Source organism: Pyrus communis, chromosome 13 (assembly GCF_963583255.1).
Source record: "Pyrus communis chromosome 13, drPyrComm1.1, whole genome shotgun sequence".
NCBI classification, from domain to species: domain Eukaryota; kingdom Viridiplantae; phylum Streptophyta; class Magnoliopsida; order Rosales; family Rosaceae; genus Pyrus; species Pyrus communis.
In genome coordinates this window covers 1540703-1566169 of record NC_084815.1, presented here as the reverse complement: position 1 = coordinate 1566169, position 25467 = coordinate 1540703, and the positions used below count along the sequence as shown (strand labels likewise).

Sequence of the window (25467 nt, the reverse complement as noted above, 5' to 3'; positions counted from 1 at the left end):
CACAAATTTAAAACCACAAAAATCCAATCTAAAAGATCCAATCACCAAGATCATTTAACATGAATCACGGTCATCCTAACACAAATTGTAGTTCATAATTATTGTACAGAGTAGAACTCTTACCAACTGATCCACCGCGTCCTTGCGACTGCCAATATTGATCACTCGCAAACGATCGGATCGGAATTGAAACGAAAGAGATAGAGAAATCGAAAAAGGCACACACAGACGGAGAGAGAGAGAGGAGAAAAGAAGAGGAAGGGGAAAATGAAAGATACTCTATCCCACAAAACACGAAAAGTGAAAATGAAAGGTAAAGCAAGCAACCCAGTCGAAAAAGAGAACCCAGCAATGATCAACGCATGGATCAAATGGGTAAAATCCACTTTTGACTGTAGAAAAGTGAAAACAGCATGACAAGCAGAGAAGAAATCAGGGGTATTTTCGTCATTTCACCGTTCACGAACAGTGAAAAACAGTGCCGACTGAACCGAGTTCTAGTATATAGATAATTTAATAACACCGAAAGGGATTCCATCACAACGAAAATTCGTTGAAACCTCAGTTGTTAACCTATCACTTATGTACAGTGAGTGTCATTTCTTCTATCTTAGCACGAGGCATTGATTTTCAAGGAAATTTAGAAGCTAGTCTTTGGCAAGTGCTCTTAATTTTTTCAAACTTTCCTTCACCTAAGGGTCCACACGGAGACCATTTCTGTTGCCTTCATGAGGTCTCTCGTCAAGTCGATCGAGTAGGGACGTTCTGCTGATGATATCTTTCCAGGGAATTCATCAGAGGATTTGGATGACTATTACAACAGCCATGCACTGAAGAAGTTGCATGGAACTTGTTCACCACTACCATGAGTCCATGACATTCCATACTAAAACAATGTCATGTGTAAGTTTTTCACCACATGAAATTGCACTATTGAATCAGGATCCATGTGATAATGAAATCGTTCCATGTAAGTTGCTCTCCATGCAATGAGATACCTAATTTCTTGCGAAAATTTTAGCAAGCCTTTTCTGGGGTCCAAGCAAATTAACTAAAGGATTGATGTAGTTTTGGGCCTATATATGTGGTTCTTAGATTTTGAGTCGAATTATGGTCTAGCTAATACAAATTACACATTTTTCGTATTATTTGAATCATTAGATCAATGGCTAGTTTGACATGTTGTGCTTTAAAAAAACAAATCTTGTTATGCTGTGAGAATAAACAAACAAATAAAGTACTTAAGTGTTTGGAAAACTCTAACTGTGAAAGTGTTTTTAACAAAAAGAAACACAGTATAGAAATATTTGGTAAACTTTTATGCAAAAGTGTTGTGATTATGCAAAATGACCAAAATGGGTATGTTGGTTGATGTGATCCTGTAAAGATTATCTTAATTTTTCTTTTCGCAATCAAATAAGAAGATAAACAAAATATTTGATTTATTAAAGAGGATAAAAGAAATATATTATTGAGAAAAATAAAATAAAAAAAACGAGAGATAAACAATAGAGAGGGAGAAGATAAAGTTCTGGCTGCAGCACTTGATTTCCAGGCAAATAATGTGAGATTCATTCTCAACACTTTATTTTTTGTTATAATGACAAAACATGTGTTTCAAAACTATTGAAAATGAATCTCTCTCTACTTAGAAATGAATGTGAGATTCATTCTCAATTCTTCATCCACTTTGGTGTCTCTCTCTCCTCGTAGAAATGAATTTGCGGCACTTGATTTCCAAGCAAGTAGTAACCAATTCTTCAATTATCAGGGGAATATTGCGATCGCTCTTGGTAGTTGAACACAAATTGGAGCGCTCTGATTGAGTTGCCAAACACAAATATTGGAGCCCAACTTTTTTTCATTGTTGCTTATAAAATATGTTAAGCAGTCCCAAATTGTAATAAAGGGAGGGGACACTAAAATAAATTTCAATTTTTTACAGATTAAACGACTACTCCTAACACATTATTTCAACGAAACACTTAAATAAATTTCAATTTTTCAGGAATTAAATGACTATTCTGGACACAATATTTCAACGAAATAGGTATCCATAATCCTGGATAATGCACAGTACAATAATATTTCACTACAAGTAATATTAGGGGAAGAAAAATCGAGAATGCCGATCGAGTAAAGGGGTGAATGCGACTACTTGAGCTACAAGGTTTTTTTTCTTCCTATATTCTTGAAGGTTGAAAGTTTCATGGTTGACACTCTAGGAATTTAACCATCAACCGCCACATTAAACGTCACCTTTACTAAAAAACTAATGAGATTTTTTACATTGGGCACCAAAATCTACACTTTGCCATTGACGAGACCAGCAAAACCACCATGGCAGCTCGGCAGTCTTCAACATTTCCTAGCTCACTCAGTAACTGTAAAGAAGAAGGAGAATCCAAACCATTAATCATCTATGTCATTTTTCCATTACCAAAATGTATCAGTTGAATTCAATCAATATGTGGATATGACTTGAATTGAGACTCACTGTAAATGTAATCTTATAATCCGAACCATTCATCATCTACGTCATTTTTCTGTTACCAAAATGTATCTCTTGAATTAATTTTTTCGTGTTTCTAAATTATTGAATTTGAGATGTTTTCCTAAATATAATTTTATCGATATTTTACGTATGAAAACAAATAATTTTACTTATATAGAGTTACGGCATATTTTTTAGTGCCGTCCTTGTCCTTAAAATACTCAAAACCGGCGCTGGCAGGAGAAATAACAAATGGTTTTATTTTTCCGGTCAAATGAAACTTCCAGTAACAAATTAAAAATGCGAAATACAATAAAGTGAGAGACGGATTGGAAGTGAGGAAACAAGATATCCAAACCTCTACATTCAGTACAAGCCGCAGGATCTCCAAAGCACTGCAAGATTTAAAATATAAATGAAAAATGGAAAGCTGTAGAATCAGACGAATCTTTTGTTGCTGTGTACCTCACCAGAACTGTGAGTACATAGGGAACGCAAACAGTATTAAGGCACAGACAAATGAGGCCAACGACCATGGCTCGCCAAAACAAGATCGCAGGAAGGTACCCCTACAGCTGCTGTAATAGGCCTCCACATCTCTGAATTGCTTGGAGAGGTAGCAATCTCCTATGTCGAGCACAACTTTTTCCCCCAAGTTTGTGAACAGCTCAGTTAAGTTATGATCGCTCTGGGAGAAGCCGGCGATAATCCCTTCAGCACAAAGAACTTGGACGTCCCTATTCGAATTGATGAGACAGCGCATGAAGGCAATATAAGCGGTGAAGAGCGGAGCTGTGTGTGGGTGACAGAGTTCAAACGCCATGCAGTTGATAAAGATAGCAATGGTGAGCTCATTGATGGTTATAGGTGGGATGCGAAGAACCCTTTTCTGGTAACTAACGTCTAAGAAGCTTTCCGCATTTTTGCGCGGCCTAAATTTTACCCAAGAGAGTCTTAGTTGTGTGGTACATTGGATTGATTTCGCAGTTGGGCGGTACTTTAGGTTAGAGTGACGATCATCATCGACTAAAATCACTGTTGCTAGCGTACACAGGCAAAGCAATATTGGCAGACATCTCCGCAGTAGAGCATCTACCTTTCGTTGGAATATTGACTTCGAGGGAGGAGGATTGTTCCTTAGAGGATCGTGTGGTGCGAGAGGAAGGAAGCTTAAGCGAAACAAGTCGAGCAAGTGGTTGGCCCCAGTAAGCTCACTCTTCCTCTTGAGGACTTCGCTAGGCCTAGGCAACGAATGATTGAAGAACTCAAGCGCAAGCAAGGATAGAGAATGTTGAGTTCCAAAGTCGGAAATCTCAAATAGTTTTCCAAGGACGAAGAAAGGGAGTTGGTTTTGAAGCTTCAGAAGGTCCCTAGTTAAAATTTGAATAAAAAAGGGCCTTTTTAAAATGGTGTCCTCTTCATCTGTACTCCTCTGTCGAAAAAGCTCGATGATAAAGCAACCATCAAGCACCATCATTTGAACAAAGTCAGGGCTTGACATAGTCATCAACTCGGAGTAGCAGCTTCTCGTACGCTCCTCCAACTTTCTCATGGCTTTGTAGTACTCTACGAGCAGATCACGCCCTCTTTTATAACTTTCTCGGGAAAGGATTGAAGCAAGGAACCTCCATTTGTAGGATTCAAGTTCCATTAACCCGTCCTTGCCGCGGTGGTAAGGTCCAATGGAGATCATTTCAGGTTCAATGGCTTTTGGACAGATTTCAGCGAGGCTCGCAGGAACTTTATATATGCACACTGATGATGGGCTTCTACTACCCGTTCGAATTTCGTTGCTGTGCTCGTCTAGACGACTTCGCATAGCTTCCACAGTTTCTTCGTAATTCATCACTTCATCTTCTTCCTCGCTACTACTACTACTTGAATCTACTACTGTGATAGCATGATCCCCCATTCTCTCTCTCTCTCTCTCTCTCTCTCTCTCTCTCTCTCTCTCTGTCTATCTTGCTTTTCAATGTTGTGCATAGAATTAGATTGTTTAGTTCAGAATATATAGAGTGGAATTTAATGAAGGAGGTTATCAAGAAATTATGCTGTATTGCTGTTTCGATCAGTGTCATCAGTGGAACATTCGTCGAAACCTCAGCTGTCAACATGACACTCACTTGGGAAAAGAAGGTAGTGGCTCCCCGTGAGAGTACGACATAAAGATTTCCCCATAGATTAGATTTAGCAACACCGAAAACGATTCCATCACTCATTTACAGAGTGTGTCATGTCTTCTATCTTAGCAGGGGGCATTGATTTTCAAGGAAATTTAGAAGCTAGTCCTTGGCAAGCAGTAGTAGTAGCAGTGCTCTTAATTTTTTCAGACTTTCCTTCACCTAAGGGTCCACACGGAGACCATTTATGTTGCTTTCATGAGGTCTCTCATCAAGTCGATCAAGTAGGGACGTTCTGCTGATGATATATTTCCAGGCAATTCATCAGGGGATATGTGGGGGACTATTACAACAGCCATGCACTGAAGAAGTTACATGGAACTTGTTCACCACTATCATGAGTCCATGACGTTCCACTGTACTAAAACAATGTCATGTGTAAGTTTTTCACCACATGAAATTGTACTATTAAATCAAGATCCATGTAACAGTAAAATCGTTTCACGTAAGTTTTTCTCAATGTAGTGGGATACCTAATTTCTTGCGAAAATTTTAGCAAGCCTTTTCTGGGGTCCAAGCATATTAACTAAAGGATTGATGTAGTTTTGGGCCTATATCTGTGGTTCTTAGATTTTGAGTCGAATTATGGTCTAGCTAATACAAATTACCCATTTTTCGTCTTATTTGAACTATTAGATCAATGGCTAGTTTGACATGTTGTGCTTAAAAAAAACAGATCTTGTTGTACTATGAGAATAAACAAACAAATAAAGTACTTAAGTGTTTGGAAAACTCTAACTGTGAAAGTGTTTTTAACAAAAAGAAAAATAGTGTAGAAATATTTGGTAAACTTTTATGCAAAAGTGTTGTGATTATGCAAAATGACCAAAATGGGTATGTTGGTAGATGTGATACTGTAAAGATTATCTTAATTTTTCTTTTCACAACCAAATAAGAAGATAAACAAAATATTTGATTTATTAAAGAGGATAAAAGAAATATATTATTGAGAAAAATAAAAGAAAAAAACGAGAGATAAACAATAGAGAGGGAGAAGATAAAGTTCTGGCTACAGCACTTGATTTCCAAGCAAGTAATGTAAGATTCATTCTCAACATTTTTCTCTTTGTTAGAGTGACAAAACACGTGTTTCAAAACTATTGAGAATGAATCTCTCTTTTTTTAGAAATGAATGTGAGATTCATTCTCAATTCTTCATCCACTCCGGCATCTCTCTCTCCTCATAGAAATGAATTTGCGGCACTTGATTTCCAAGCAAGCAGTAACCAATTCTTCAATTATCAGGGGAATATTGCGATCGCTCTTGGTAGGTGAACACAAATTGGAGCACTCTGATTGACTTGCCAAGCACAAATATTGGAGCCCAACTTTTTTTCACTGTTGCTTATAAAAAATGTTTAGCAGTCCCAAATTGTACTAAAGGGAGGGGACACTAAAATAAATTTCAATTTTTTTACGGATTAAACGACTACTCTTAACACAATATTTCAATGAAACATTCAAATAAATTTCAATTTTTTCAGGAATTAAATGACTATTCTGGACACAATATTTCAACGAAATAGTTATCCATAATCCTGGATAATGCACAGTACAATAATATTTCACTACAAGTAATATTAGGGGAAGAAAAATTGAGAATGCCGATCGAGTAAAGGGGTGAATGCGACTACTTGAGCTACAAGTTTTTTTTTCTTTCTATATTCTTGAAAGTTGAAAGTTTCACAGTTGACACTTTAGGAATTTAACCATCAACCGCCACATTAAGCGTCACCTTTACTTAAAAACTAATGAGATTTTTTACATTGGGCACCAAAATCTACACTTTGCCATTGACGAGACCAGCAAAACCACCATGGCAGCTCGGCAGTCTTCAACATTTCCTAGCTCACTGGGTAACTGTAAAGAAGAAGGAGAATCCAAACCATTAATCATCTATGTCATTTTTCCATTACCAAAATGTATCAGTTGAATTCAATCAATATGTGGATATGACTTGAATTGAGACTCACTGCAAATGTAATTTTATAATCCGAACCATTCATCATCTACGTCATTTTTCTGTTACCAAAATGTATCACTTGAATTCAATCAATCCAATATCAATTAGATTAATTATGATCCATCTTGACCACTAATCGATTTTACACAGATGACAAAAACGTGACTCACTTCCTTTGAAGGAAGACATAGCTATATTTCTTTCAATAGCAATTTAATGTGTGTGCAATACTTTTTAGTTTATGTTTTTTATGAGTTATACTAAACCCGGGTCGGTTAAGTGTTGCAATCCGATCAAAACCCTAGCAACGACTCTGCATAAAACCTCATTTCACAGTCCTACTTGCTTCACTTCGCATTTGGCTGCAAATTTACCCTTTTTCTCCACTCCGCAGATCCAGAGCCCTCTCAAGTACTCTCTCTCTCACTCTCTCTCTCTGTTATGATCCTATATTTCAATCACAATTAGTGATGTAATAGCAGACTAAATATGAGTATTAGAGAGTGATTAGTTATTTCCCACTGGCAATTTGTTTTAATGGAAACTCATGCTTTGGATGTAAAAGTAGGATCAGAATTTACACAAAAGAAATATAAACAAAAACAATTCAAGAGCTCTGTTCTCTCTCTCTCTCTCAACCTTCCCTCTCCATCTCTATCATCTGTGTTAATTGCAGGTTGATTTAAAGGGACACCTCATCATTAGATATTTTTATGTTTTAACAGCTGTAATTTGGTTGTAACTAATTCCTGTTATTAGATGCTAATCTAGTGGTCATTAGTCACTAAGTTTATTTAGCAAAGTGTATATATACTCAGTTGTAATTTCTTTCTCATTAAGAAAACAAATATACAGAAAGTATTCTTTCTATCTTGGTATCAGAGCCTCTCTGCTTCACCTCCTTTCGATCCTCCTTTCTTTGCGGTTCGTTATTCTTGATCTCAAGCTTCTTCTTCTCAACAATGGCGTCGGCCTCATCATCGCCTTCCCCTCCTGAAATTGTTCCTCCAAATCCTGCATCGACTGAATTGGTCGCCCCCAATTTCTCTGCGATGAACCCTAATTTTTCTAATTCGTCGATTGCATCAATCACAATCCAGAATATTAGTTGTATGGTGCCTACGAAGCTGAAGCGTGACAATTACTTAGTTTGGAAGGCTCTATTTGCTCCAATTTTCAGGCGCTACAAGCTCACCGGTATTGTTGACGGTTCCGAGCTCTCTCCACAACCTTATCTTCTTGATCAAAATGGTCGTCCTACTGGAAACCCTAATCCTGCCTATGAAGCTTGGTATGAGAATGATCAAAACATTCTTATTTGGCTTAACTCTACTCTCTCTGAAGAAATCATTCCATTTACTGTCAGTGTAACTTCGTCTCATGATCTTTGGCTTAATCTTGAAAATCGATTTGGGGGCGTCTCTGCTGCTCATATTCACCAACTCCGCTCTCGTCTCCATGCTATACACAAAGGTGATTCTTCGATTTCTGAGTATCTGCAGCGCATCAAAGGTATTTCTGATGCTCTAATGGCGGCTGGTTCTCCAGTCTCTGATCATGATCTTATTGCTGTCACTCTCAATGGTTTATCTGATGACTATGAATCGTTTATTGACTCTATTATGTTGCGCATCTCTTCTACTACTTTGGATGAACTGCATGGTTTATTAATAAACAAGGAATTATTCATGAATCGCAAAAAGAAAGGCACTGTCTCTTCTGCTCAAGAACCTTTTCAGGCCTTTGTAGCTCAGTCTCAGGGTCCTCTTCTTCCTACACCACCATACTCTTCTTTTCCTCAAGCCTATGCTGCACATTTCAATGCTCCTCCCAGGTTTCAGAACAATCGTGGCAATGGCAAAGGGGGCTCTCATCGCCACAATCGTGGTAACTACTCCAAGAACTTTACTCAGTTTCGTGGTAACTTTCATAACTCTGGAAATGGTTCTGGTTCTTTTCGACATAATTCTGGTGGAAATCGTTATAACTCTGGTGGTTTCAATCGCAATAATAACAACAACTCTGGTTCTTATTTTGGGGATAAAACTTCTTGTCAAATATGTCACTCTCTTGAGCATGAAGCTATTGATTGCTATGAACGCATGAATCATGCGTATGCTGGCAAAATACCCCCTGCCAAATTGGCTGCTATGTGTGTTCACACAAATTCTAAAACTTCTCCTACGTGGCTCATTGATTCTGGAGCTACATCTCATATCACTAATGATATTGCTGCTCTTCATTCTCATGTTCCCTACTCCGGCGAAGAGAAGGTTTACATTGGTGATGGACAAGGTAAGTCCATTCATCATTCTGGTACCTCTATGATTAAAACACCATCTGCTACATTTCGATTGAACAATGTTCTTCATGTTCCCAAGATGAAATTCAATCTTCTCTCTGCCTATCAGTTTTTAAAAGATAATTTTTGTGCATTGACCCTTGATTCTGATGGTTCTACAATCAAGGATCGCTCTACGGGGAGGATGCTTTTTCACGGACCGGTCAATGAAGGTTTTTATCCTCTTCAAGGCATTCCCTCCACTTCTGCACCATCAGCTTTTCTTAGCACTAAAGCTTCTCTTCCGACATGGCATAGGCGGCTTGGCCATCCTTCTATAGCAATGTTTAGGAAGATTTTAAATAAAGCTCAACTTGCTCATAATGGTAGCAATTCTGTTAGCTTCTTTTGTACTGATTGTGCCATTGGTAAAAATCACAAATTACCTTTTTCTTCCAGTACTAGTAGTGCTTCTGCAAGTCTTGAACTGATTCATTGTGATGTTTGGGGTCCAGCTCCCGTTGTCTCTGTCAGTGGTTACAAGTATTATGTTCTCTTTGTTGATGAGTTCACTAAATACACATGGCTGTTTCCATTGAAGGAAAAATCTGAAGTGTTTTCTGTATTTGTCAGTTTCAAGGCTTATGTTGAAAACTTGGTTGGAAATCGAATAAAAATTTTCAGATCTGACTCTGGAGGAGAATTTACTAGTTCTGCTTTTAATTCTTTTATTGCTACTCATGGTATTTGTCATCAATATAGTTGTCCACACACTCCCGAGCAAAATGGGTGTGTTGAGCGTAAACATCGACATCTCACAGAAACTGCTCGAACTCTTCTAGTTGCTTCGAGTGTACCTCACAAATACTGGGTAGAAGCTTTCAGCACAGCCTTGTATCTTATTAATCGGTTACCCTTATCAAATCTGGTCACCTCTCCTTGGGAACTACTCTTCAAAAAGGCTCCAGATTATTCCAAGCTGAAATTTTTTGGTTATAGCTGTTATCCCGGGCTTAAACCATATGTTTCTTCCAAACTTGATGGCAAGAGTACCCAGTGTGTCTTTCTCGGCTATAGTTTGCAACACAAGGGTTACAGGTGCTTAGACATTCAAACTCATCGGGTGTACATATCAAGACATGTTCTTTTTTATGAGGATCATTTTCCTTTCAAAAGCTTATCACAGTCACAAGACCCTGTCTCATTGGGATCTGCCTCCAACTCTTCTTCCTCATTTACTCTTTCCTTTCCTTATTGGGATAAGCCTCACCCATCAATCTTGGATAGTACTGCTCCCTTATCTAATGTAGCTCCGTCTTCACTACAATCATCTCCTCATACTTCTACTTCATCACCAGTACCCGTTGCATCTCCAGTACCTGCTGCATCTCCAGTTTCAGTTTCCCCTTCAGTTCCTGTTGCATCTTCAGTCCTTGTTCCATCCTCAATCACTATTGCTTATTCTCCTCCTTTTGTTCCTACAAACACACATCCTATGCTAACACGGTCCAAGGCTGGGATCTTTAAACCCAAGATTTTAGCTGCTACCAAGCATCCTATTGACACCAGCACCTTTGTCCCTACTACTTATGCTCAAGCTTCCAAATATGAGCATTGGAGACAAGCAATGTTTGAAGAGTTTCAAGCCTTGCAAAGTACTGGTACGTGGACTTTAGTTCCTTCATCTCCAAATCAGAATATTGTCGGGTGTAAATGGGTGTTCCGGATTAAGAGAAAACCTGATGGTACCATTGATAGGTACAAAGCTCGTCTTGTAGCTAAGGGGTTTCATCAGCAAGAAGGGGTTGATTTTCAGGAAACATTTAGTTCGGTTGCAAAGCCAGTTACAATTCGAATTTTGCTCACACTTGTTGTTCAACAAAATTGGTTTCTAAATCAATTAGATATCAGTAATGCCTTTCTTCATGGCAATCTCAAGGAAATAGTCTTTATGCAGCAACCACCTGGATTTATTGATCTAACACAGTCATCCTTTGTTTGCAAACTTACCAAGTCTCTCTATGGTTTAAAACAGGCTCCCAGAGCCTGGTATGATAAACTTTTTCATGCTCTCAGCTCTCTTGGTTTTGCAAATTCCCAATCTGATTCCTCTCTCTTTGTTCAAACACAGCCCTATCTAGTTATAGTCCTTGTGTATGTCGGTGACATTCTCGTGACTAGTCCAAATGCTTCTCACTGTCAAGCCTTCATTCACAAATTGAGTAGTTTATTTCCTGTCAAGGATTTGGGTCCTCTTCATTTTTTCCTCGGGTTAGAAGTTCACAGAACCACAGCTGGCTTATTCTTGTCTCAAGGCAAGTATGCTCTTGATTTACTTGTTAAAACAAATATGGATGGCTGCAAACCATGTTCTACTCCTCTTGGATCAGTTAAATTGGATCACATTGGTCCTTTACTAACCAATCCCAAGGAGTACAGATCCATTGTAGGTGCACTTCAGTATCTTACTTGGACACGACCATATATCTCTTTTGCTGTAAACCAAGTGTGCCAATTTCTCCATTGTCCGAGAGAACCTCATCTTCAAATAGTAAAAAGAATCTTGAGATTTCTTAAGGGTTATATTACTCAAGGTCTGTGGTTCAAGCAAGGTCCCTTACATCTTACAGCCTATTCGGATGCTGATTGGGCTGGATGCCCCTTTAACAGACAATCAACCAGTGGTTATTGTGTGTATCTTGGTCCCAATCTGATTAGTTGGAGCGCAAAGAAGCAACACACAGTTGCTAGATCGTCCACAGAGGCTGAATATAGATCCCTTGCTCACACAGCTACAGAGTTGATCTGGATCTGTAAAATTTTACAAGATGTCCTTTTTCCTCTTCGGCAGGTTCCTAAACTCTGGTGTGATAATGTTTCTGCCATTTCTCTGGCTTCTAATCCCGTCTTCCATGCTCGCACAAAGCATGTGGAAATTGACTATCATTACATTCGAGAACTTGTTTTAGCAAATCTGATTCAGGTCCTTCATATCAGTACCCATCATCAGATTGCTGACATTCATACCAAGGCACTGTCCAAGGCCAGATTCAAGCTACTGCAGTCCAAGCTTTCTCTCGGAGATCCTCCGCTTAGCTTGAGGGAGGGTAAAGGAACACCTCATCATTAGATATTTTTATGTTTTAACAGCTGTAATTTGGTTGTAACTAATTCCTGTTATTAGATGCTAATCTAGTGGTCATTAGTCACTAAGTTTATTTAGCAAAGTGTATATATATACTCAGTTGTAATTTCTTTCTCATTAAGAAAACAAATATACAGAAAGTATTCTTTCTATCTTGATTAAGGGCCTAGAGATTTGGATCTTATCAATGGTATCATCCCTCTCAAATCCTGGTTTCCCTCATGTGCACGCCCACCCGACCCGTCTTCCTGCCATAGATGCACGTCTCTTCGCTGCAATCGACTCACTTGAAGCTTCGATGTGTGCTGCGCTCCGTGATGCAATCCGTGAAGCTATGGATTCTGCACTCACCGCCATTCACAAGGTTGTGAATCCTATACTCGCAGAAATCTGTAGTGACCTTGCTTAGTTACGCCATGACTCGGCTCTCGGCTTCAAGGGAGATTCTGATCCAACCTCGATGTGTTCCGAGGAAGCTGAGTCGATCGAGGTCGGTCACCTAAAACCTCACAACGAAGACGGCAACCCACTACAAATTTTGTCGACAATCCACGACCATTTTATTCCGCCATTGCTCTCATCTTCATCGATGTTGCGAGCACTGGCAAATTCGGCTGTCAAGCCACACTCGAACAAATCCGCTGCATCTACAATCTTGCTTCCGGAATCAAAGACGATGATCTCTGCTCCGCAACTACTCCATAAGCACTTGTTCTCCAATACTACGAAAACTGGACCTGAGGTAGTTCTTAATTTGAGTATCATTTCAGCAACTCCGGAGGCTAAATTCCTTTCTCTTTTGACTGGTAACTATGGTGCATAAGATAAATACTATGGTGCATACCTAACAGATAAATTTGGATGGGTTAATTGGTATCTTGTGGGTAAATTTGTGAAGAAAAATTTATATACATTGCATTTGTTTGATGATATGTCTAAGAGGCATAATAGGGAGAATATGTCATTGAGTAGCAACTTGGAAGCTTTGGATATTGTTGTACTTGTTTGTCGTTATTTACCTAAAGATCTTGCAGCTAGTTTCACTGAGGAGAATGGGACTTTGGGTCATATCAATGCTATCAAGCAGTTCCTCTACTTATCACTGTTACACATATATGCGTTCACAGTCATGGCCATTTCCCAACTTGACTACTCTATTTTCACCAGCTTGTTATCGAAATTGAATCAGGATTTGTGTAATAGGGTTGATGTACACCTTGATGCTGTTTTCTTTCCTACTTGCGAAGCGAATGACCAGATTTTCCAGCAACCGGGTTGGTGTCACACTCTAACTGATCCTTGTGACAATATATCTTATCAAAGGGTTGTCTTCAATCAGAGGAACAAGTTCAATCAGAGGAATTATACAATATGGTTGATGAAGAGGCCCTGCATTCTCCTCTCTTTCAAGGTAATAGAAGAAAATGGGAAGAGAAAAGGTTTCGGGTTTGTTTAGTTTGACAAAGAGGACTCAGCTATGGCTGCTGTTAGTGCTCTCAATGATACAATCAGCAAATGGAAGAACCTATATGTATTGATATTTGTTCAGAAAAGTAAGAATGATAACAGGCTCCGGATCTTTTCCAACACTCCGAACCTTGCGTTGTCTCAAGAAGTGGTATGCTACAAGGGTCTGGAACTTGCTACAAATATTACAGAAGCATGTAACAATCATGTTTTTGGTCAAATTGTGCTTTTGCTGGTGCAAATTGTTACAACCATGATCAGGCTCTTGGAAGAATATGCTAACTTGAAGGGGCTTCAAGATGGACATTTCAGACAAGAAGAGGAAGTGTTTGCAATACTCAGCCATAAACACAGAAATGATCCTCTCAAAATCAAGGAAATCATTTCCATGGTTGCCAACAGTCTAACAAGTCTCCTGAATTTAGAGATTAAGTTCAAGCTTCTTTTGCAGGAGGATGGAACAACTACTGCTTTAATCTTATTTTTCTTGGTTTATGGAATGCATTTCAAGGAGCAATGGAAATCTCGGACAACACCATATGTGACTGTACCTGAGCAGCATTGTGTAAGTCATCATGTTTTCTCTTATGTGATTGGTAAAAGATGGATTTTGGTAGAGCTGGAGTTGCATCATAAGAAAACCAGCAGACGTATTCAGATGCTCACTTTTGGTAGTGAAGAGGTACATTATTCAGGCCAAATCTAGGAGTTGATGGTGCTAGTGTTTATGCATGGTTGTACGATTATGGACGTATCTGCAAAGTCTGTCGTAAGCTGAAAGTAATTTTGTTAGACAATATGACACAAATCAATGTATTGGTTGCTGCTGTTGTTATTTCTTTGCCTGTTCTTCAGGAAGGATGTCCATCATATTTGTCGTTGCATGGTCTTTGCATATTTGTCTTACCGTGAGTGTAAGTTGGAAAAAATGAGCTGTTTAAATTTTTGGAACTTGATACTACGCGGCCACCTTATGTATTAAATGCAACTATACACCTTAACAGAGGTGATGAAGGACAGGTTGAAGCTTTGGGTTTGCTCAAGTCCTCTAAATCTTCCATGTATAATATCGGTGTTGCTTATGATGGTTTAAAGTTCAATGATTTCAATGATTCAGAAAGAATTGCAGTTTTCAATATCCAATATAGGCTGGTCACGACCATCAGCTTATTTCAGAAAATGGAGTTTTATGACAATCAGACATTAGGTGGTCCCAATATCACTGAAAAAAGCTATGAGATGTGCTTCCACGATGGGAAGATGACTGAGAAAGACATCACTCCCATGGGTGGCTTCCCTCACTGTGGTGTGGTGAATGATGGTTACATTCGAAGCAATGAATGGTGTGTTGGACCGAAGAAGAAGATAGTTAATCTTCGGTAATCTCTTCTCAATCAGACCGCTCGTCTTGCTCTTGAGGATATTGTGGACATCGAAATTTCGGTGAAATGAATGTTGACCAATAATTAAAATTTCAACGCTCACGTATCACATAAATTTTACATGTAGCGTGTGACTCAACAAAAAATCGAAATAAATTGGAAAAGTCATCAAATAGGACACATGTCAATACCTGGCAGAAATGATTTATTTTATCTGATTATTTAAATCCAAAAATCAAGTTTTGGAATTCTATAAATAGGAAGTCAAAGCATTCATTTTGAAAAAAAGAAGAAGGAAGAAGAGAAAGAAAGAAGGGAATTCACATCACACCAAAACCTTGAAGCCTTGAAACTCTAAAGCTCTCAAGCAAATCCCGAAGGATCAAGAAAACACTCTTCGTTCTTCGTCAAACCCTCCTTCAAGGTCAAGCCCCAAAAGCCCTTGAAGAACTTCCGCCGACTCAAGATCAAGCCCCGACGGCCCCTTGAAGAAAGCGTTCATCATCCGTTCGTCCTAAGATCAAGCCCCAACGGCCCTTTGGATCAACAACCTCAACAAATTCACACATCCAATCGTTCTTTAAGATTAAGCCCAAAAGCCTTGAAGATCCGTTCATCCTAAGATCAAGCCCCAACGGCCCTTTGGATCAACAATCTCAACAAATTCACACATCCAATCGTTCTTTAAGATTAAGCCCAAAAGCCTTGAAGATCCGTTCATCCTAAGATCAAGCCCCAACGGCCCTTTGGATCAACAACCTCAACAAATCCACACATCCAATCGTTCTTCAAGATTAAGCCCAAAAGCCCTTGAAGATCCGCTCATCCATCAACCTTCAAGATCAAGCCCAAAAGCCCTTGAAGAAATCCACACAACCATTATTCAAGATCAAGCCCCGACGGCCCTTGAAGAAAGTGTTCATCGTTCATCATCCGTTCATTCAAGATCAAGCCCAAAAGCCCTTGAAGAAATCCACACAACCATTATTCAAGATCAAGCCCCGACGGCCCTTGAAGAAAGTGTTCATCCGTTCATCCTAAGATCAAGCCCCAACGGCCCTTTGGATCAACAATCTCGACAAACCTATACACCCATTCTTCAAGATCAAGCCCAACGCCCCTTTAAGATCCATTCATAAACTGTTCATCCTTAGATCAAGCCCCGACGGCCTTTTGGATCAACAGCTCATCCACAAACCCACACCCTACGAAGATAGAATCAGAGGATCAAATTACAAAGAGATTGTAACCCCAAAATCATTAATACAAAAAAATATATTTTGTACACGTATTCTTGTTTCTTGTTTCAGGAATTTTTCGTGTTCACAGATATCAAGCTCAGAACCATCTCTAAGGCTATAATTCTTGGCAATGGTCCAATTGCTATAGTAGCTGCATTGGTTGAGAATCTTCTGGCAGGTTCCCTGGGAGTTGGCCCATTTTCTCCATTTGATGCTGCTGCATGCTTTTTGGCAACTAGCATGGAAATTGAAATGATATCGTGGCTTGAAATTTATGAAGAGGCTATAGGTAACAAGTGCTCACTTACAAAGTTGTGGGGAGCTGCCATAACCAGTTCAGGGGTGCTATCAGGCTTATCTCCTCAAGTTATGAGCTATCTGCAGATTGTATTTGCAGTCCCTGCAGCTTCCCTTCTGTTGCAAGACTCCTTAGTTTCTGCTCGTTCAAATAAGTTTTTCAATTTTCAACCTTGAGGACAACGTTGTTCTTCAAGGGGGAAGTATTGTTATGATCCTATATTTCGATCACAATTAGTGATGTAATAGCAGACTAAATATGAGTATTAGGGAGTGATTAGGTATTGCTAGTTGGCATTTGTTTTAGTGGAAACTTATATATAAGCTCATGCTTTGGATGTAAAAGTTAGATCAGAATTTACACAAAAGAAATATAAACAAAAACAATTCAAGAGCTCTGCTCTCTCTCTTCCTTCCCTCTCCATCTCTATCCTCTGGGTTACTTGCAGGTTGATTAAGGGCCTAGAGATTTGGATCTTATCACTCTCTCTCTCTCTCTCTGGATTGGAGAGACAAATGGCCATTGTATCCGCCCAAGTTTGATTGCAACAACTTCTCAAGAGACCTTTGCAAAAATGTCTATCACAGGGCACATTGTAAAGGATTCAAAGACGGCGTTGCGTAAGAGCACTTGAACATTTTCCATTGAGTTTCCTCGTCAAGCCAACGATACTACGCACCATTTAGGTCGCTATGCGTGCTCTTTATATTAATGCGTGTTATAACTAGTTTGAGAAATGTCCGGACTTCATCTCAAATTTATTGTTGAAATATTGTATGAAATATTGAGTAATGGCGTTTCTTTATCCCCACCGTGTACTATGTTACTATTTCATTAGTGAAACATATTGAGTTTCTCCTAAAAGAAAAGTTCGTTGGAACTTAGTTGGTAGAATAATTGTCGTATGAAATATAAACTTAAACGCTAGCGGCATGCTTGATACACCAGACTGGCTTGGCCAATGTTTGCTTCTTTGACCTTTCATGTACACCACGGGTTGATCTCTATATCCGGAGCCCGTGGATGGAGAGATACAGACGACTTAATTTCAATCCTACGATCCCATTAGCTCATCTCACTAGTCAACTTCATAAAAACTCAAAAACTTGAATAGCATGGATCTCTCTCTGAAATGGTTCAAATTTTTCAGTTTGCAAATTCTAGACACACGAATATCCGGAGTGGACCTCATTCCGTACACCACCTAAGGTTGCTGGGGATATATGATGGAATGATCTATTCTCAATATTTAGAAAACATGAGAATTTGAGGTTAAAACCAAAAATGTCATAGCATGAAATTCTTCGAGAACCTTCTCCTTGGCTAGTTTTGAGACATTTGATGTTTTTGCCACTAGCCAAGGAAAAGTTCTCAGAGATTTTCATGCTATGATCTGGCCATATGGCTTCTGCATAGACAATGACTAAGGAGTTTGTAGTATAATAATGAGAACACATAGAATAACATGAAAGTTGTCGGTGTCTACATGCATCACAAACATGTGAGCAAGAGAGCTGGTTAAGATCAAATTGTCAGTATATGCAACTCTTTTCCTCGAAATTCACAACTTCAATACGAGATCCATCATGTACATGAAATGAGTAAGTTGTGATGGACGATACATGCATGTTCACATACATAATATTAATCAAACAAAAGAAGAACTAAACAATAAAAAATAAAAAAATCCGCATAAGAACTACAAAAGCAATTTGCAAATAGTGATCTGTAAGAGAAGTGGATGAATACCCTGAACTGCTGCATAAAACTACAAACACAATTTATACAAAACCATAGCAGCAATTACATTAAAGTTACATAAGATATGGGAAAATAGTTGGGAGAGCCTAATGTTTTGACTTATATGAAATATGCATGCACCATGATGGGCATTGGGGAAAACAATTGAAAGAGCCTTTCGAATGCTTTTCATGTCTATCAGAAACAAATACCAAGTCATAATTTACCCAATTGCTCCTCGTAATTTTGTCAAAAACCATTTCCATGATATGTCATTCTCTGAATTTCCCAACTCCAAATGCTAGAGGATATATTTGTTTATTGTCGTCCATGCATGTGGCAACTCATTGAATTCAACATTATCTTGGAACACATTATCAGACTCCATATGTGGCATATTCTCAAATTCTTCATGATACGATGCATTCTTAACTTCTTGATCTACCAAGTCGTTATCTGAATCATTTAGGACATTATTTTCATCACCTTGTTGAGTAACAAAGTTAAGACCTGTTGTTGGAGAACAATTTAGAAACAATAAAATAACAGAAATACAAAACCGAAATACTTATACTTTATTATTCAAAAATACTTGCAATACAAAATATGATTACACAATAAATACAAAGATTATAACAATACTAAATTGAATGAATCGATGGTAGAGGCTAGCGCAAAAGCTATGTCCTTCGAATAGTATTTCTGTCTCACTCGTGTACTTGTGGTTCTACAACATTTGCTTGACCAGGATACAACTACCTAATTCTTCATCCCGCACTGGATTATAGAATTCTAGTGAATTGCTTTGTGAGTTTACTCTCTTAAGAAATTTTATACGGAAGAAAAAGAGGAAGAAAAGATTATTATTGATGGAACTAAGAACTCCAGTTATATAGGTTATTTCATACCTCTTCAAACACCTTTTGGATGTATCTAAAGCTATACAACTCTTTCCAAAGAGTTGTGTCTATTAATCAAAACGTTTTTAATTAATTTAATTAAAAACTTAATTGGAAATTAAAACTAATTGATCAGATTAATTTTAATTCCGTGGCCCCAAGGCCCTTGTCTTGATTAATTAATATTAATTAATATTAATATTATAGTATAATCATCAAGCCTAATCCACACAACCATAAGGCCGAAGCCTTCAATCCATTTCCAAATGGTCCAAGTTCTAATTACTAAAAAGAAGGACTAAGCCTATATAAAGGCTGGTGAAAAAACACTGTTGCCTAATGTGGGACAAGAGGGGTCTCAAAACTCCTACACCTGTTTCTGATGGGTCATCATTATCTTCTGCAGAAAATACTTTCTGCTTTAATGTAACACACAAGGGAATCCTTAAAAGACCTTGAAAGGTTTTCAAAAATAAATGTCCTCACATCATCATCATCAACTATATCTACAGGCCATATAGTTTCCATTGCATTATTTATGACTTTCATATTTATCTCATACTCATTTGTGTCTACATTCACAATACCATGTACCTTTTTCTGACGCTCCGCAAATGTAATTTTATCTGAAACAAGTAATCCTTTCGTTTTGCAATTTTTGTACGTTGAGTCAGCCAACCTCCCACCATAGTTCACTAAAATTGTCAAACTAGACATTGTCATGAAATATAAGGAAAACAATAAGAAAAGAAAAAAAATAACACACAGACACAGCTAAGATCTATATATATTGTTGAGCACCTATTTTACTACTTATTTTACCCTAAAAGTTACATTTTCTTACGATATATTTGACTTAAATGAGAGGAATTACATGGTTTTGTGTTCTCTAGCTAGATTAACAAGATGAAAAAAAATTATATTGGATCTTATTGGTTATTATAGAATTAAATGGGTCTAAGTATGATTCTTTCTCAATATTTTGTTCAGGTAAATTGACCATGTGTGATTCTAGCATATTTAAGATGATCATATGCTTTTCTTCTTGGGTTTCATAATAATACATCTATTTCATTTAAATGTTATGCAGATGATAAAGTAAAGCATGTGCCATTATCTTTTCAACTGTACGGACAGAAGAAATAAAAGGGGTTGTATTTGTTTCTCCCAAGGGTTAGCCGCACCAAATTAGCAGAAAGGTCATCTACTGAAATCAACTACCAATGCGTGGGTCTTCGAGAAGATCATAAATTTGGATATATGGCTTCTCAGTTTGTTTGATTGGTGAGGAGTTTGACTGTGCATATAACTGAAGAAGGCAACAAAGTGGAGTGGAGGCTGATAGGTGCATTATTTATCATGTTTTCATATCATTTATCTCTATGTTTTGTTAAGGAATTGGCCTTAAAAGAGTCTTATTACTTTCCTTTTCTCTGTTTTAGTCAATCTGCACATGCAGGACGTTTTTGGTGATAGTTCAACTTTCCGGAGGAGTCTTAATCTTTGTGCTTAATCTATTCTAGTTTTGAATGTTCTTGTGACTGGTTATCATCGTGGACTTGTTTCTAGATATTTAGATAAATCTGAGAGGATAACCAATATCACTTACGTTTATTGGAACTAAGATTAGGAAAAGTGGACAAACTAGTGAGGATGACCAATATCAAACTAGTCCTACTTGGTATATTCTTCAGTGCTTAATGAGTTTTTATGTGTTTAACTGTATGCCTAACCAGTATGATGTAGTTATCACGTATGGATACACGAGTTGATGCCTGACCAAGGATTAATTCATATCTTAGAAAGAACAACCTTAAATGTTGGCATGGTAATTGGATAGTAATCGGTTTGAAGAAAAGGGAATAGGATTGTTATCGGTGGATTCATGACCTTAGGCTTCCATCACATTAATTTCTTTCAAACTTTCATTCGTTGCGTGTTTTCGTTATTCATATTCCTAGTTTAATTTTAAGTTGAAGTTTTTATTATTTTTCATAATCAATTAGTCAATCATTCGTTTTCTAGTTAAGTTAAGTTTCACGTAATCAACTGGTTGAATTGGTATTAAAAGCAATCTCTGTGGGATTGACCTCGTATTTGTATATATTACTACAATAGATTTGTGCACTTGCGAGTTTAATTTGATTTAAATTAATCTATTATTTGGGTTAGTTTAAATATACATCAGAGGTGTTATTAAATTGAGAAATCAATGGAGGTGTTTAATCATACATAGTGGTTGGCAAGAAGTTTCATCCTTTTGTTTTATCTTTTATTGTCCACGATAAATGGGCTATAAATGTTTGGTTACGAAAAAAGGAATGAAGCAAAAAGGGAAGGCTGAACAAGCAAGAGAAAAAGGTTGTGGCAGGTAGAGATCAAGGGGAAGAAGGCAGTGGCAAAGCAAGAGACTTTAAGGCTTTTCTAAACTTATTTTTCTTTTAATTTTATGATTTCAATAATATTTCCGATTATGTTCCGGAATTAATTTCTTTTTGCTAGGGCTACGATGTAGCCTAACTATGAAGTTTTAATTTCTCATTATTTATGAAGTTTCATTCATTTTGAGTATCATTTTGTTGTGCTTATGAGCTTGATTTTAATCTTGGTGATTGGCCACCACTTTGGTTTGAGTCTAGTGTATGTGATGCAAGTTAACACAAATGCCATGTTAATTCGGTTTGAGTGTCTTGCAAATGGTACCATGAATTCCTTAATGTAGATGTCATACACTAGGTTTCGTGTAGTCTCTTAAGTAGTTCTCAAATCGTTAATGAATTCATGTGTGTTTAGTAATCTAGATGTCATAGATTGTTAGCACATATGAGTATACATAGTAATCTAGATGCCATGGATACTATATGAATTAGAGGAACTAGACCGTCAATTTGGATGATTACTCATTAATAATTAACTGTAGGAATTGAGTTGGATTGGTTATGGTGAATCGGATGCTCTAGTGTCTTTCGCACTTGATTTATAATTTGATTTCTTTGTTGTTCTTGTCATTTATTTAAGCTCATTGATTTTTGTTTACATTTACAATTTCAAAGTTCTTTCTCAAATCATCAATTTTTCCATTTCAATTCAAGTGCAATACAAATTAAGTTAGATAATTAGAATTATTTCAATCTTAGTTTGAATGATCTTGTGCTGGCCTACTATACTACTTTACGATTCGTACACTTGGGAGCATTAAAATTTGGACTTAATTGGGTTGATTTCGGTTAATTTAATTTTGGCAACAAGTTTTTGGCGTCGTCGACGGGGATTGAATTAATTCTATTTCTAGCTTATTTTCATTGTTATTTGTGTTGATTTTAATTTTTGTTTTTGCTTTCTTTTCTTTTCAGGTACTTTCTGAAGTTTCTGCATGGTCGCTGTTCTCGAAGTCTAGAGCTTGTACTGTACGATTCAGAAATTGAGATAACCTTTCAACACCTATGGAGAGCGCACATAAAGCCACAAGGACCAACTAAGAAAATGGCTCTCCCTAATCCGAAGGAGAACCAAATGTTGATGGAGTATTCCGCTCCTACGGTAACAACCTCACCTTCATGCATCGTTCGTCCGCAAATTGCTGCTAACAACTTTGAGTTGAAGCCATCATTTATTCAAATGATGCTGTCATTTTATGGCTTATCAACCGAAGATCCCAATTTGCATATCAATGAGTTTCTTGATATTTGTGACACTCTCAAGATCCATAATGTGACGGATGAAGCCATTAGATTGCGTTTGTTCCCGTTCTCATTGAAAGACAAGGCGAAGACTTGGCTCCAATTCCTTCCACCCAACTCGATCACAACTTGGAATGACTTGGCAAACAAATTTTTGCAAAAATTCTTCCCTTCTTCCAAGACTACTAAGTTGAGGAATAACATAATGACTTTTGCTCAATTCCATGGTAAGCCTTTTTATGAGAGTTGGGAGCGATTTAGAGATTTGTTGTTGAAGTACCCACACCATGGTCTACCGGAATGGCTGCAACTTCAGAATTTCTATCAAGGTTTAAGCACTGATAACAAGAAGATGATAAATGCTACTAGTGGGGGTGCTCTAATGACAAAGACCATTGATGAAGCTTCTGCACTATTCAATACATTGTCCATTAATTCTCAAAGTTGGGGTATCGATAAAAAATTACTGAAGAAGGCTGGAGTACATGAGATTGACACCATGTCGGCTATGGCTACACAAATTTCTAATTTAAATAAAAAGTTTGATAATTTGATGACTGTTAAATATGTGAAATCATTTGATGTTATTTGTGAAATTTGTGTATGTATACATTCAAGTATAGAGTGTCCTATAAGCAGTTATTTTCCGGAGTTTATTCAAGAACAAGCCAATCAAGTGAACAACTTCAACCGCCAATAGTTTGATCCATTTTCAGACAAATATAATCCTGGTTGGCGTCATCATCCAAATTTTGCTTGAAAGAACAATCAATAGAATCACATGAACCCACTTATACCATTCCAGAACAATGAAGCCAAAAAGAATTCCATGGAAGACATGATGGCTCAGTTGGCTCAAACTACCAACACTCTTGCTCAGAACACCAACAATTTCATGCAAGTAACTCAGACTTCTCTACAAAATTAGCAAGCATCCATACGCAGGCTAGAGGAGCAGGTTGGTCAAATTGCCAATGCGATGGTTGAGAGAGAAAGGTAAATTTCCAAGTCAAACTGAGATTAATCCCAAAGACCAAGAGCAAGTCAAGGCCATCACACTCCGGAGTGGGAAAATTGTAGAGAAAAGAGTGAAGGAAAAGTGGACCCTGTTGAAAAGTTGGTAACTGGCATCACTGAACCGCAAGAGGAAGAGCAAGTACACAAGAAAAAATTTCTCCACCTATTCTGTATCCTCAACGGTTACAAAAGGCTAAGAAAGATCAACACTTTTCTGACATTTTTGAATTGTTTAAAAAAAATGAATATTAACTGGCATCATTGAACCACAAGAGGAAGAGCGAGTACACAAGAAAAAAGTTTCTCCACCTATTTTGTATCATCAACGGTTACAAAAGGCTAAGACAGATCAACACTTTTATGACATTTTTTAATTATTTAAAAAAATGATTATTAACATTCCTTTGCTTGATGTAGTGAAACAAATCCCGAGCTATGCAAAAATTTTGAAGGACGTATGCACCAAGAAGAAGAGATTCGCTGAGCATGAGATGGTGATGTTATCTGACGAATGTTGTGTGGTGCTACAAAAGAAATTGCCACCTAAGTTGAAAGATCCAGGGAGTTTCACTATTCCTTGCACAATTGGAAATACTTATTTTGATAAATCTTTATGTGATCTGGGTACAAGTATTAATCTAACGCCTTTCTTTATCTTTAAACACTTAGGTTTGGGAGAGATGAAACCAACATCGGTTTGTTTGCAACTTGCGGATCGGTCTATCACATACCCAAGAGGAATTATTAAAGATGTGTTGGTTCGGGTTGACAAGTTAATTCTCCCTATAGATTTTGTGGTTCTTGACATGGAAGAAGATCGTGAAATCCCGATTATCCTAGGCAGGCCATTCTTGGCCACTACAGATACTGTAATTGAAGTTTGAAAAGGCCTAGTCACATTGCGAGTACAAGGGGAGCATGTGGTGTTTAAAGTTTTTGAAGCTATTAAGTGTTCGCATGAGGTAGAGTGTTTTGAAGTCAATTTTCTGAACAAGGAGGTGAATGTGGATGTCAAATCTGATGCCATCAATTCTACACCTCTTCTCACTGATCCTGCTTAAACCGTTCTATAGTTCGGCTGAAAACTATAAATTTAGCGCTTTTGGGAGGCAACCCAAATTTTCTTTTCCTTTATTTTTCCTTTGTTTCCTTTTATTTTCTATCGTTTTATTTAGGTTTGAATTTTGTCTCTCTTGCTCTGCTACTAATCCTTTCCTTTTACCCTTTGTTTTTGTAGGTTCATGTTGCTGTCATCCAATACAAGTTAGAACTCTGAAACATCAAAGTTTGGGGGTGGTGATTTCGTTGGAAATTGCATTTACGAGTTGGAACACAATGGCTGCCATGTGGTGCATAAACTAGGGAATTGTCTGACTCCCAATGCTCTTCCCCGTTCATGTCATTTTCTTTTCTCTATCTCATGTGTTGAAAGACAATAGGGACAATGTCCAGTTTAAGTTGGGGGGTGAGGATGAAGAAGAAAAAAAAATGATAAATCAAAAAATTTTTAAATCTTTCAACAAGAATTGGATTGCGTTGTCTTTATGTTGCTTTGCCAATTTTGAGTCAGTTTGTTTTATCATTTTAGTTTTCTTTGTTCTTAGTATTTAAAAAACACTAAAAATCAGAAAATTTGAAAAAAAATCAGAAAAATTCAAAATTCAAAAACATTTTCCTATT

General features: G+C 37.6%; 1 protein-coding gene across 1 annotated transcript; it reads right to left on the bottom strand.

Moving 5' to 3' along the window:
- Positions 1–2766: 2766 nt before the first annotated feature.
- Positions 2767–4513, bottom strand: LOC137713908 (UPF0481 protein At3g47200-like). Its single transcript, XM_068453262.1, has one exon. It carries the CDS (start codon positions 4404–4406, stop codon positions 2961–2963), a length of 1446 nt encoding a protein of 481 aa, XP_068309363.1. The 5' UTR covers positions 4407–4513; the 3' UTR covers positions 2767–2960.
- Between the last annotated feature and the right edge of the window lie 20954 nt (positions 4514–25467).

Coding starts and splice junctions, on each gene's coding strand:
- LOC137713908 (XM_068453262.1), bottom strand. CDS start 4,406: ATGGGGGATCATGCTATCACAGTAGTAGATTCAAGTAGTAGTAGTAGC.